The following is a 14009-nucleotide window of genomic DNA, read 5'->3' as shown; positions in this document are numbered from 1 at the left end:
GCTCAGTGGTAAAGTTGCTTGTCTAGGCTGCTTGAGGGCCTGGGTTCTATCCCCAGCATCCCAAAATAACAAAAACAAAACCTCTTTTTAGTGACCAACTTAACCAAAGTGCTAAAAATGGCAACTCTTCCGTGATTAGGAACTTCATTCAAACTTCCTAAGGCGAAGACAGGACCAAGAGAGGCAAGCAGTGACAGATAAATCACACCGTGAGGCCTATTTTCTAAACCGCAAAAGACAGTGTGGCTTTGATGGCAGGTCACGGGATCTTAACGGGGGCATGGTAAGGGTCAGTTGACTGAGGGACAGGAAAGAATCAGGAGGGGGAGGGGCAACGGAGTGAGTGAGGCCAGGAGTGACTAGCGCCTTAAGGCTCCACAGTGGTGGGGAGAGGGCTGCCTAGAGTTACGCAGGGCGGCCAAGGCTGGTTGTGCAGTGCAGGTTCTCGGCGGTGGGAAAGTCTAGCCACGCTGTCCTGGCTTCCAAGCCAAGTCCCACCATAAGGAAGGGGGTGGGATGGGGTGTGCACTTGCCCTTCAATATCCAATCCTAGGAGTCCCGGCAGTGTGACAGTTTCGGGGAAACAAGCGGTGCTGGGTGCTAGGTGGGAGGTAACCTGAGTAACGGTAAGGACGTGTGCTGGGAGGGATTCCGTCCCTGAGCAGGGCTGGTGGTCTTCATTTCCGGGTGCGGACTGATGGGCGGGCTGGGGTCCGAGGTCTGCGGCCAAAAGCCAGATTCCTTTGGCCCCAGCTGGTCCATCGCCCGAGATCGCCAAACAACCGTTGGAAAGGGGAAGGCGGAAGCTCGGCAACAGCTACGAATTCTCCACGGAGCCCTAAATCCCGCCCCTCTCGTGCGTGCAGCGTCTCTGCGGCGACGCGCCGCCAAGTGCGGCTGCGCAAGGGTGACGGAGCGCGGGCGAAGGGGGGAGGGGGTGTTTTGGTTCTTGCCGCTCGCCGTCCTTTCCAGAGTCGGTCGTCTGAAATCTGTTTTTTACCTTTCCTTCCCCCTTCCTATTCCCCTTCCCAACCCCGAATCTCCCTTCCTCCTTTCCTTCTGTCCGCCTCCCTTTTTTCTACTGCCGCCCCGGGTCTGGGCCATTTTCCGGGCCGGGCGCACTACAGCGCGCGGCCCCGGGGCCCAGTATATGACCGGCTCTCCTGCTACCCCTCGCTTCCCCCGCCCCATGTGGCTGCGGGGCCGCGGCGGCGCTGCCCACTATGGCTCGGAAAGCAGTTAGCAGGAAGCGGAAAGCACCTGTCTCTCCAGGAGCTGGGAGCGACGCTCAGGGCCCGCAGGTGAGGGTTCTGAAACCGGGATCTGGGCGTTGAGACTGAGGCACCAAGACGTGATTAGGGTCTGCAGATCCAAGGACAGGAATCTGGGTCCAAGGTCCGTAGTCCGAGGCGGGACAAGACCTGGGCCTGGACCTGCGGTCATGGCCAGTCCCTCAGGACCTCATTGGAGAGCAAATAGTCTAGAGGCAAGGGGGAACTCAGAAGTGGGACCTTCCTTAGGAGGCATGAGCCAGGAATAGGGCCTGAGGAGAAACCGGAATCTTGATTCTGGAGGAAGAGAAAATATAAGTCATGAGGAATCGGAAACAAAATCAAACTCCCAGAAATTAATGAGAGGGAGAGGGAAGTCCACCTTCCAGCGGCACAGTGAAGCGGGCCGATTGCTACCTTCATTGAGGAAATAGTGTCACTAAGGATACCCACGCCTGAGCTGGGCTTCTGGCACTTGGACCCCTAGAAGAAACAGTAGTTACCAGGTGTCATCCCAACACCGTACTCTTTGCGGGGGGCGGGGGGGGCTTCTTGAACTTGGATTCGGACTCTGATTTCCCCATCCGCCTACCCCGTTGGTAATTTGATTTTTCGAATTCTACAACTGCCTGGAGCGCGGGCGTAATGATAGAGGAGCCGCCATTGATAGCACATCCCTGGAAGACCTGGGACCCAGTCTGGCTACTTGAGCTACACCCTCCATGTTCCGTGGGGAATACAGGCTAAGAGGGAGAAGGGGGCTGGGTAGAGATGCAGTCCAGGTGGGTATGGGAACCACTAGTCCTCTCTTTTGCTCTCAAGGATAGGTAAAGAATATTTGAATCCTTCACTCCCAGAAGGTCTAGTAAACCTTTTTTTTCAGTTCTTTTCTACTTCCATTATAGGTTTAACTATGAGCAACATCATTTCGCTGTTGTAAGAGTTAAACTGAACTTTCTGAACTGAGGTCCTTGTTCTTTTATATTCGTATTTCTGTTGTATGTAAATTCTGCAGGGTGAGTTTTGGTTATTTTGCTAATATGGTAGGATCTCCTGTTCAGAAGAAAGGTAGACAAAGTCCTGATTTCTAATGTTACTTTCATAGTTTGGCTGGGATCACTCGATTCACAAGAGGAAAAGACTTCCCCCAGTGAAGAGATCATTGGTGTACTACCTGAAGAACCGGGAAGTCAGGCTACAGAATGAAACCAACTACTCTAGAGTGTTGCATGGATATGCAGCACAGCAACTTCCCAGTCTCCTGAAGGAGAGAGAGTTTCACCTTGGGACCCTCAATAAAGTGTTTGCATCTCAATGGTTGAATCATAGGCAAGTGGTGTGTGGCACAAAATGCAACACGGTAAGTGTCTGGAGGGGAAAACTTTATCCTAGTTCTTGAATATATATCTCTGCATGCTCCAGAACCTCTCACTGCTCATTTTCCCCATTAGTTTCTTTTGAAAAGGAACTCCCTTAACTCTCCTTTCCATGCCCTCCTGTTGACCACTTCCTCTCTTTCTGCTCTTTTTCTCAGAACTTCTGCATCTTCTGATGTTTTCAAAATAATACGGCTTATATATATATATATATATATATATATATATATATATTTTTTTTTTTTTTTTTTTTTTTTCAGTTGGAGTTGGATACAATACCTTTATTTTATTATTTATTTTTATGTGGTGCTGAGGATCAAACCCAGAGCCTCACACTTGTAAGCGAGTGCTCTACCATTGAGCCACAACACCAGCCCTTTTTTTTTTTAATATTTTTTTTAGTTGTAGTTGGACACAATATCTTACTCAGTTATTTTTTATGTGGTGCTGAGGATCAAACCCAGCGCCTTGCTACCACTGAGCCCCAGCCTCAAAATAACACATCTTTAAGCCTCCTAATCCTCTGTATATAATGCATCTTCTAGAGTTGAGGTTTTGGTTTTGATTTTGGTACTGGGGATTGAACCAGGGGCACCCAAGCTATATTCCAATCTTTTTTATTTTTTTGTTTTGAGATAGGGTCTCACTAGGTTTCTGAGGCTGGCCTCAAACTTGTGATCCTCCTGCATCAGCTTCCTGAGTGTCTGGGATTATAGGTATGTGCCATCACACACATCCAAGGGAAGTAATTTTAAAGAGAGTGACAGTTATAAGGTAGGCATGGTGGTGCACTCCTGTAATCCCAGTGGCTGAAGCAGGAGGATCATAGGTTTGAAGCCAGCCTCAGCAACTTAGAGATGCTGTAGACAACCTAGTGAGACCCTGTCTTAAAATTTAAAAAAGAGGGCTGGGGATGTGGCTCAGTGGTTGAGTGCCCCTGGGTTCAATTTGTGGTAACAAAAAAAAAAAAAGAAAAAGAAAGAGAGAGAGAGAGGGAGAGAGAGACAGTTACAAATGAAGGGGAAAATTTATCAGTAAGCTATGTAACCAACACAATTTTAGCAAGGATAAAATAAATCAAATAGTGAATACGATTGGAACCGAAGACTACAAATGGCACAATGTCAGAGGAATGGCAAGTGAGAATAGGGAGGACCTGGAGGTGGGTAATGACTAGGACCAGCCGCTCCCTCCATTTTCACCTCACCCTGTGTGAATAGGCATGTAGTGTCATAATGGCTGAGTAAATTTACACTAAAGCTAAACACATATGGGGTCAGTTGAAAGAGAGAAGGATCCTGTAGATCAAGAAAATCTTAAGTTTTAGGTGAAGTATTATAAAAGGCAAAATATTAATTTATTTTTTTTAACTGGGGATTGAACTCAGGGGGGCTCGATCACTGAGCCATGTCTCCAGCCCTATTTTGTATCTTATTTAGAGACAGGGTCTCACTGAGTTTCTTAGCACCTCAATTTTGCTGAGGCTGGCTTTGAACTAATGAACCTCCTGCCTCAACTGCCTGAGCTGCTGGGATTGTAGGCGCGCACCACTGCACCCAACTAAATTTAAACAGTTTTGAGGAAGGAAGTAATACCATGGTGGTTGGGGCCAAGTTTTCATTTCCTTTTCTGTTGAAAGTTGCTTGTCTTATACAGAAGCCCTCCAAAACTAAACAGTAGTAGCAAGCCTCCACAAAGCTTCCTGTTTCTTAGTTTCTCAGCTTGCCCACTGATGGCTTGAGAACTGTCGTCATTGTCACTTGGAGTAGAAAAAGAATTTCCTGCTTGGAAGGGTTCTTTCTGCTCCTTACACATGCACCATAGTGTTTTTCCCAGCAGTATTGCTGAATGGTAATCTGAGTTAACATCAAAATCTCTTGTTTCTTGAATTTATTGACACTGTTTTGAAGGTGAGCATGTTAAGTGATAATTTAACTTAATACCTACCTCTAGTATTTTTCTTTGCATAGCTTCCAGAACCAAAGCAGAGAACCAGCAACACTGCTTTTCTAGAGTATCTAGTGAAAAGGTATCACTATTTATGAGAGATATTGAGGTTCTAGTATGACAAGTTTTAGTTGTCTATAAGAGAGTTGGACTGAATCAGGTTATAGAAGCCCTTGAATATCTAGCTAGGATATTACTCCTTTTGGAGTGGGGAGGCAGTGGCTCAGTGATTTCTAGTGGGGAGTGATGTGGTTGGAGTAATGCATCCAGGAGAGCAATAACAGGAGGCTAGTGCCATGGTGTATACCATGAGCGGTAATGAAGGGCCAAATTAGGCAAGTGACAAGGAGAGGATGGGGAGGAGAGATTTAAGACATCTTAGAGGTTAAATCTGTAGGTGATGATGTGCTCAGACAATCTGTTGTGGAGGAAGAAGTCAAAATTAATACTGATGTGTTGAACCTGGGGAACTGGAAAGATGGCAGGGTGAGTATTAAGGAGCAGATTGAGAGAAGATGAGTTTAGTTTTATGCTTTCTGTCTATTAGTTGAAATTTGAGAAAGGGTAGGAAGTTAGTGGTTTGGGAGTCGTTCATCATATATCAGGGATTATTGAAATTATTATAGAGGAGAAGGCACTCTTAATACTTGAGTCCCATATACTTTCTTAAATTGCAAAATTTTTATTATGTGTATATTTTCTGGGCAGGATTATGGGGGCTGGTTTGGGAAGCAAGTCTTAATTTTTATTAGATTTTCAAAGGGAGGACTGAGTCAGAAATGATTAAGAGCCTTTGATACTGAAAGAGGAGCTAGATACAGAATCTTAGGAAACACCTACATTTACAGGACAAAAGCAAAACTGCTACAGAAGAAGCAGGGAACTCAGGAAAACAGTACAGAAAAGAATAAGAAAGGAGGATGTTTGCAGGGGTCGTGGCTTATGAAGGGTATGGCATATATAGTTTAAATTATTTAATTGAATGTAATTATTTATTTTTTTTTATACTGGGGGTTGAACCAGGGGTGTATTGCCACTCAGCTACATCCCCCAGATCCCCAGCCTTTTTTTTTTTTTTTTTTTTTTTTAAGTGGTGTTGTTGCTGAACATTGAACCCCGGGCTTCATACATATGACACACAAGCACTTGACCACTGAGCCACATTCCCAGCCCCAGACCTTTTTATTTTTTATTTAGAGAAATGGTCTTGCTAAGTTGCTGAAGATCTCACTAAGTTGTTGAGGTTGGCTTCAAACTTTGGATCTCCTGCCTTAGCCTCCTTGGTAGCAGAATTACAGGTGTGTGTCACCACACCCTGGTGAGGTATTTAGCTCATATTTTTATTTATTTATTTTCCCATATGGTATTTAGCTTTAGATATGAATTTTCCATCATAATGCCCTCTAGCCAAAGATACCAGGGACCCTCCTGTAGTAGAATAAGATATAATTGCTCTTTCCAGAGAGAGAGAAACCTAAACCATAAGGAAAGGAAGGGGACTTTCAGAGGTTGTTAGAAAGAACTTAAACTTGGGGCTTATGTTAGGTGTCTGGGGGAAGTCTTGAGGAAATAAAACTCTTGGCTCCAGATCAGATACTGTTAGGAAGTGCTTTGGTGGGGACAAGATTCCTTTGTTTGAATCTTAATCTTGTCTAGAGGGTGGTTAAAGCTGGAATTGGTAATGATGAAGCAGTCGTTTTTATTAGCCAGATTTGATCTTTCTGTGGTTTAGACAATGTTCATGTTTCAATCTCTGTTCAGATTTGGTACAAGTGACCTTATATGGGAGCCGAGGTAGTTGTTCAGTGACTGAGTGATCACCTAGCATTCATGAGACCCTGGGTTGATCCCCAGCACTGAAAAAAAAAAAAAAAAAAAAGGTGAGAGGGGGGGAGCCTGGCATGGTGGTGTACACCTATAATTTCAGTAACTCCGGAGGCTGAGGCAGGAAGATCACAGGTTCAGACAAAGCGTTAGCAGCTTAGCAAGGCTCTCAGCAATTTATCAAGACCCTGTCTCAAAAAGGGTTGGGGGTGTGGCTCAATGGTTAAGTGCGCTTGGGTTTAATCCCTGGTACCTAAAAAACAGAGAGATAGGGTCATCTTCTCTGGTGCTGGTGTTTGTGAAATTCTTTATTTTCACCATGACACAAAATCCTAGCTAAAAGTATCAGACTGTCAGGGCTGCTTTTTTTTTTTTTTTATGTGGTGCTGGGGAGTGAACTCAGGGCCTTGTGCATGTGAGGCAAGCACTCTACCAACTGAGCTATATCCCCAGCCCTGCTTTTTTCTATTATAATATTATATCCTTGAATTTACATATTCAGATTCCTGAAATCCTAAAGGGAGAATATAAAACTCACCTTGATACTCAGGGAAGCAAAGTATGATTACATGTAGGAGATTAATTGTGTTCTGGCCAGATTTTACTCATTTCACCTTGTCTTAACTATTTTCCCAAGAGGATTTTTTTCTTCCTCTTTTCCCTCCTCCCTCCCTCCCTCCCTTCCTCCTTCCTTCCTTCCTTCCTACATATATACATACATACATACCTGGGATTGAACCCTGGGGTGCTTTACCACTGAACCACATCTTCAGCCCTTTTATTTTCTGTCTAGAAGAGATGCTCAGGTTTATCCCAGAATTAATCTTTATTGTATATTCAGAGTATTTGACTATATTGAGAGGAAGAATTTCAGAGGTGGAAGTACTTGAATTGCCCATGTTGGCAAGTTCCTTTAGCTGGGGCACATATGCAGAAGTGTTTCTAAGGTGGAAATAACTGGCAGTATTTCATAAACCCTAAGTTCTGTGCAAAGTTAATTCATGTAGTTAAGCTTTAGGAAGAGCAGGAGTAAGAATGATTTTATGCCTCTTATCTGTGATTATACTTGTTTTTTCCTGCTCCTTTTTTGTCTGTGTCTTTGAGAGGGCATTGCTTGTATTAGTGGATTAGCACAGGTATGGACCTGAGAAATCCTGTTTAGGGTAGTGCTTGACAGAATTTGGGTTACCCTCTTTCTATATATGAGGAAATTAATGGTTGAGGATGTTAGGGCCTGCCAGGTGCAGTGCCCCATGCCTGTAATCCCAGCGACTCTATAGGCTGAGACAGAAGGATTGTAAATTCGAGGTCAGCATCAGCAATTTAGCAAGACCCTGTCTCAAAATAATAAAAGGACTGGAAGTGTGGCTCAGTGGTAAAGGGCCTCTGGTTTCAATCCCCAATACTGGGGCAGAAAAGTGGGGAATGTTAGGGCCTGAGCAACCCTAGCATAGAGTTGATTGAAGATTTTATTTAGGTCAGCTTTTCTAAACAAGAATGTTGATGGTGTTTGGGACACATGTTCTTGTCTGGAACTTAACCCCATATTGCAGGATGTTTCACATACCTAACTTCTGCTCTGTAGAGTTGAGAAATACGCACATCCCCCGTTATTGTGACAGGCATGCATACATACACACAAGTACACATGCATGCATTTTAAAACATTTACACTTCCAGGTAATGACCAGTGTAGAATTTGAAATGATCTGAGTGATCAGATCTAAAGTCAGGTCAAGTCTGTTTGAAGCTTGCAACACTTGGGCAGTGAGCAGAGGAGGAACATGAACCTTGTACTTGTAACTTTTTTTCCTAGCTGGATCTTTGATAGGCCTTACAGTCAGAGAAGACAGGTTTTATTTCTCAAGCTACCAGAAGAACTGTTTTCTATGGGAATGAGATCAGAACCTAGATCTGGTACAATATGAGAGTTTAGGGTCTTGAAGTGTAGCTCAGATAAAACACAGTTGCTTAGCATGTATAATCTCTGGGTTTCAATTCCCAGCATTGGGGGCAGGGGGTGAGCTAGATGTGGTAGTACAGTCCTCTGATCCCAGTGACTTAGAAGGCTGAGGCAGGAGTATTGCAAGTTTAAGGCCAGCCTGGGCAACTTGGCAAGCAAGACTCTGACTCAGAAAGGGTTGGGATGTAGCTCAGTGGTAGAGAGATTCCCTGGCATGCACAAAGCCCTGAATTTAATGTGCAGCATTGCATAAAAAACAAACAAAAAGAACCAAACTGTGTTGGAGTTTGAAAATATTCTTTTTTTTTTTTTTTTTAATTTTTTTCGTTGTAGATGGACACAATATCTTTATTTATTTATTTGTTTATTTGTTTATTTTATTATATGGTGATGAGGATCGCACCCAGCACTTCACGCATTCGAGGCAAGTGCTCAACCACTGAGCTACAACCCCAGCCCCTGAAAATATTCTTTAATCTCCTGTTTAAATTAATTCTCCAAGATGATGAGGTACAGCCAAAGCATACACCTGTATTCCCAGCAGCTTGTGAGGCTGAGACAGAGCCACCCTCAGCAATTTAGCAAGGCCGTAAGCAACTTAGTGAAATCCTATCTCAGAATAAAAAATGAAAAGGGCTGGGGTTGTAGCTCAGTGGTAAATTGCCTCTGGATTAAATCCCCAGTGCCCCAAAAAAGGAGAGGAAGTGCCAGTTTTTCCTTTACAAGGCCTAGAACTACATCATAGGGTCTTGTCCTCTGCTTAGCTTACCTGGAATATATACATAGCTACATACAAATTTAATTATGATGTAAATGGCTTTATCACTTCTACAAACCATGAGTGCTTCTAGGAAGAAGGATTCATTCATTGGTGGAGTATTCAGAGTTGATCTCCTAGGGAGGAAAATGGTTGGTTAGAAGAAAACAGGTGGTCCATGGAAACTACCAGAAATGTTATGGGACTCTGAATGGACTTGACTGATGCAGGGCAAAATCTGTAGGGAAAAAGAGAATGTAACTGGGAATTGGATGGCAAGGGCTAATTAAATCTTTCAGTTATTTTGTGGAAACCAGGACTTTGCTCATGCTGGGCAAGCACTCTATCATTGAACAATATCTCAAACCCTTTTTTTATTTTATTTTGAGACAAGTTCTCCCTAAATTGTCCAGGCTGGCCTGTAACCTGTGACCCTTTTTTCTCAGTCACTCAGGTAACTAGGATTATAAGCACGCACCAGTATATCTGGTCTGAATCACTCTTGAGGTTCCCCCCCACTTTTTTGCCTTTGATTCATTCTAGCCTTTATTAATAAATAACCCTGTTAATCTCTGTTCTTTACATGCTTGACAGTATGATGCTTGATGAATTTAGGGTCTATTCCTGCACAGCCCAGAAACTTTGGGGGATGAGCAAAAATAAGATCAGAGCTTTGTTGGGAGGTACTTTAACAGAACCTGCGGAAAGTTTTGTTACTGTTTTTTGTGTGTTATACTGGGGATCATATCAACAGCCTTTCACATGCTAAGCAAGCACTCTACTACTGAGTTCACCCCTAGCCTAAGTTGGGGAAAGTTAATGAAACAGTTAATATTTACTTGAGTTGGATCCTGCTTCCTTTGGACCAGTGTCCTGCACTATACCCCCCAGGCCCAGTTACCTGAAATGCCATATCATCAAAGGAAAAAAAGTTCTGGGAGCTAATAAACATGGCTCCTTTTACCTACATTTTAAATTAATGTATCTTTGATTTCCAAGGGTATATACCTCTGTTTCCCAAGCATAACTCACAAATCCCTAGCATCACAAATGCTTGAGGTGTATGTTTAAAATGCAGACTCCTAGCCTAGCACCGTAGCTGGTGCCTGTACTTCCAGCCACCCAGAGGCTGAGGCTTGAGGATCATAAGTTCGAGGCAAGCCTGCACAACTTAGTGAGACCCTGTCTCAAAATTTAAAAAAATAAAAAGGGTTAGGGATGTATCTCAAAGGTAGAGTACTTCTGGATTTAATCTTAAGTACCCAGGTGAGCATGGTGGTGCACACCTATGATTGCAGGAACTTGGAAAGTTGAGGCATAGAATGGCAAGTTTGAGTCTAGATAGACTGTCTCAATAAAGAGAAAGGGCCATCAAGCACAGTGGTACATGCCTATATTCCCAGTGGCTAAAGGAGGCTGAGGCAGGAGGATCACAAGTTCTAAAGCCAGCTTCACAACTTAATAAGAACCTGTTTTAAAAAACAGACAAAGTGGGGCTGGGGTTGTGGCTCAGCAGTAGAGCGCTCGCCTGGCATGCGCAAGGCCCTGGGTTCGATCCTCAACACCACATAAAAATAAATAAACAAAATAAAAGTATTGTGTACAACTAAAAAATAAATATTCAAAAAAAAAAAAAAAACAGACAAAAGGGCTTGGAATGGGGCTCAGTAGTCAAGTACCCCTGGGTTCAATCCCCAACACCAAAAACAAAACAAAACAAAAGGCAGATTCCTGGGGCTGGTTGTACCTCAGTAGTACAATGCTTGCCTAGCATGTGTGAAACCCAGGAATTTGATCCCAGAACTATAAAAAAAAATCCTTTGAAAAATATTCATATATACATGTTTATGTATGTAAATCTGCAGGAAAAATTGGGAAATAATGCAGTTTCTGGTAGGGACCTCTGTACTGATGCAGGGTTTCCTTCTTTGAGACCTAGGAATTGACTTTTTGATTTTTTAGAGGGAGGGGCATATTGGTGATTAAACCCAGAGCTTCAAGCTTGCTATATCCCAGCCCTTTTTTATTTTATTTTTCAGACAGGGTCTTCTAAGTTGCCCATCCTGGCCTTGAACTTGTTTGTTATTTGTTTGAGACAGGGTGTTGCTAAGTTGCTGAGGCTGGCTTTGGCAATCCTCCGGGATCAACCTCCCAAGCTGCTGGGATTATAGGTGTGCACTGCTGTGCCTGGTGTGAATTTGTGATCCTTCTACCTTAGCTTTCCCAGTAATTTGGGATTATAGGCTTGTGCCATATTGCCTGACTAAGGAGTCTTTTGGAGGGAGGTACAGGGATACTAGGGATTGAAACCAAGAGTGATCTACCACTGAGCTACATTCCCTAGACCTTTTTGTTATTTTTATTTATTTATTTAAAAAATAGGGTCTTGCTAAGGCTGGCCTCAAATTTGCAGTCCTCTTGTCACAGCCTCCAAAATCCCTGGGATTATAGGCATGTGTGTCCACATCCAGTTTGAAGACTTTTTTTTTTTTTAATATTTATTTTTTAGCTTTAGGTGGACACAATATCTTTATTTTACTTTTATGTGGTGCTGAGGATCAAACCCAGTGCCTCACGCATGCCACGCGAGCGCGCTACTACTTGAGCCATATCATCCCCAGCCTTACTTTTTTTTTTTTTTTTTTAAACAAGATAGTTGTTGAACAATATAGTAATTATGGTAGATCAAGTCCCCATGGTTTTATGCAGGCATTAAAATAATTATAACAACTCTAATGTGCAAGGCATTTCATATTAAATGAAATGAGATATAAAATTTTGTCTCTGCTTTACTATATGCATGTAGTTAAGCACTAAACCAGGAACCTGACATATGAAAATTTTTTAAAGAGAATTAAGTGATCTTTCTTGTATTTTATTATTATTTTTGTTGTTGTTTGGTGGTACTGAGGATTGAACCCAGATCCTTGCACATACTAGGGAAGCACTCTACCACTAGGCTGTGTCCTTAGGCCATATTTTGAGATGGGCTCAAATTAAAATCAGTTGTCCAGGCTGGCCCCAAACTTGCAGTCTTCCTGCCTCAGTCTGCCTAATAGCTAGGAATATAGACGTGTCCTATCATGGCCATCTGGAATTATGTTTTAAAGAGTTCTTTTTGTTTTTGTTTTTCTTAATACTATAACATAAGGAGCTTTCTAAAAAATGTTCTTTTTATGCCTTTTGTCAGGGGGCTACCAACGATCGAATCCAGGGGCGCTTTACCACTTCCAGCCCTTTTTGTCTTTTGAGACAGGGTTTCGCTAAGTTACTTAGGACCTCAGCCTCCAGAGTCTCTGCAATTACAGGTGTGTCATTGTGCCAGCTCACACCATCATTCTTAAAGTTTGTAAAATAGTTGTGTGACATATCCAAACTCCTATAGTACACCACTAGTTCATCAATGTTGCACAGTAGTTAAGACTGTTTACCCAGCTGGGTACAGTGGTGCATACTTACACATCCGGCTTCATTGGAGGTTGAGGCAGGAGGATTACTTGAGCCCGGGGTTTGTTTTTTTTTTTTTTTAAGAGAGAGAGAATTTTAATATTTACTTTTTTTTTTTTTTTTAGTTTTCGGTGGACACAACATCTTTGTTTGTATGTGGTGCTGAGGATCGAACCCGGGCCAAATGCATGCCAGGCGAGAGCGCTACCGCTTGAGCCACATCCCCAGCCCCGAGCCCAGGGGTTTAAGGCCAACCTGGGCAATACAGTGATACCCTCTCGTAAGGAAAAAAAAAAAAAAAGGAAGGAAGAAAACTATTCTTACCCATCATTGCATCATTATTTCCTTAGGAACTGCAAAGTAAAGTTTTTTTTTTTTTTAATTTATTTATTTTTGTACTATTTAGAGACAGGATCTCAGTAAGATGCTTAGTGCCTTGCTTTTGCTGAAGGTGACTTTGAACTTGCAATCCTCCTGCCTCAGCCTCTCATACTGCTAGGATTACAGGTGTGCGTCACCGAGCCCGGCTCCTTTTTTAATTTTTTGGGACAGGGTCTTGCTAAATTGCTAAGGGCCTCGATGAATTGCTGAGGCTGGTCTTGAATTCAGGATCCTCCTGCCTCAGCCTCTAAAGTTGCTGGGATTACAGGTGTGCCCCATCGCACCCAGCTTATTTTTGATTTTTGATACATATCATTGGAACATTTTCTCTTGTATTTCTTGGTCTTGACTCTCTCCTTGTGTTCTTTCTCATTTTCTTCATTTGCAAAGGGCATGGATTCATCTACTTTGATGTTAGTTGTCTTTTCTTTCCCTAACTTTTAACATTAAGGCCACCTGCCTTTTTATTGTCTGACTGAAATATAACTTATTTTAATGTCTGAGTGAGCTGCATGGATTTGCTTTCCTTTCTCCATTAGGCTCCATTCTAAAATACTCTTGAGTTTTAGAAACTTTGTGAGGCTCTCTTTTTTCCCTATACTGGGGGTTGAACCCAGGGCTTCCTGCTAGGCAAGCACTCAACTCCCAAGCTACATCTGAGACCTTTTTAAAAAAATTTTTTTTTTTTTTTTTAATTTTTTTTTTATTTATTTATTTATTTTTTTTTTAAATTTTTTTGAGACAGCATCTCAATAAGTTGTTCAGACTAGCCCCAAATGTGGAGTTTTCCTGCTTAAGTCTCCTGAAAACTGAGATTACAGGTGTGTACCACCAAACCTGGCTGCCATTCTTAATTTTTTTTCATTCATTTGTTTTGTTTTGTTTTGTTTTACTGTAGATTGAGCCCAGGGACACTATTCCACTGAGCCGTTATTACTAGACCTTTTATTTTATTTATTTTGAGACAGGGTCTTATAAGATGCTAAGGGTCTCACTGAATTGCTGAAGTTGGCCTTGAACTTAGGATCCTCCTTTGACAGCCC

The 14009-nt window shown here is 42.6% G+C and overlaps 1 protein-coding gene across 1 annotated transcript in view; it reads left to right on the top strand.

Moving 5' to 3' along the window:
- Positions 1-930: 930 nt before the first annotated feature.
- The window catches only part of Dcaf12 (DDB1 and CUL4 associated factor 12), a 31216-nt gene continuing 18137 nt past the window's right edge, over positions 931-14009 (top strand). The window contains exons 1-2 of the mRNA XM_027930817.2: positions 931-1301; positions 2377-2631. Coding sequence (XP_027786618.1) covers positions 1224-1301; positions 2377-2631 — 333 coding nt within the window. The 5' untranslated portion in view covers positions 931-1223. The remainder of the gene's footprint in view (positions 1302-2376; positions 2632-14009) is intronic.

This window comes from Marmota flaviventris, chromosome 13, assembly GCF_047511675.1.
Source record: "Marmota flaviventris isolate mMarFla1 chromosome 13, mMarFla1.hap1, whole genome shotgun sequence".
Classification (NCBI taxonomy): domain Eukaryota; kingdom Metazoa; phylum Chordata; class Mammalia; order Rodentia; family Sciuridae; genus Marmota; species Marmota flaviventris.
The sequence above is the reverse complement of the archived record's forward strand: the minus strand, read 5'-3'. Positions and strand labels throughout refer to the sequence as shown.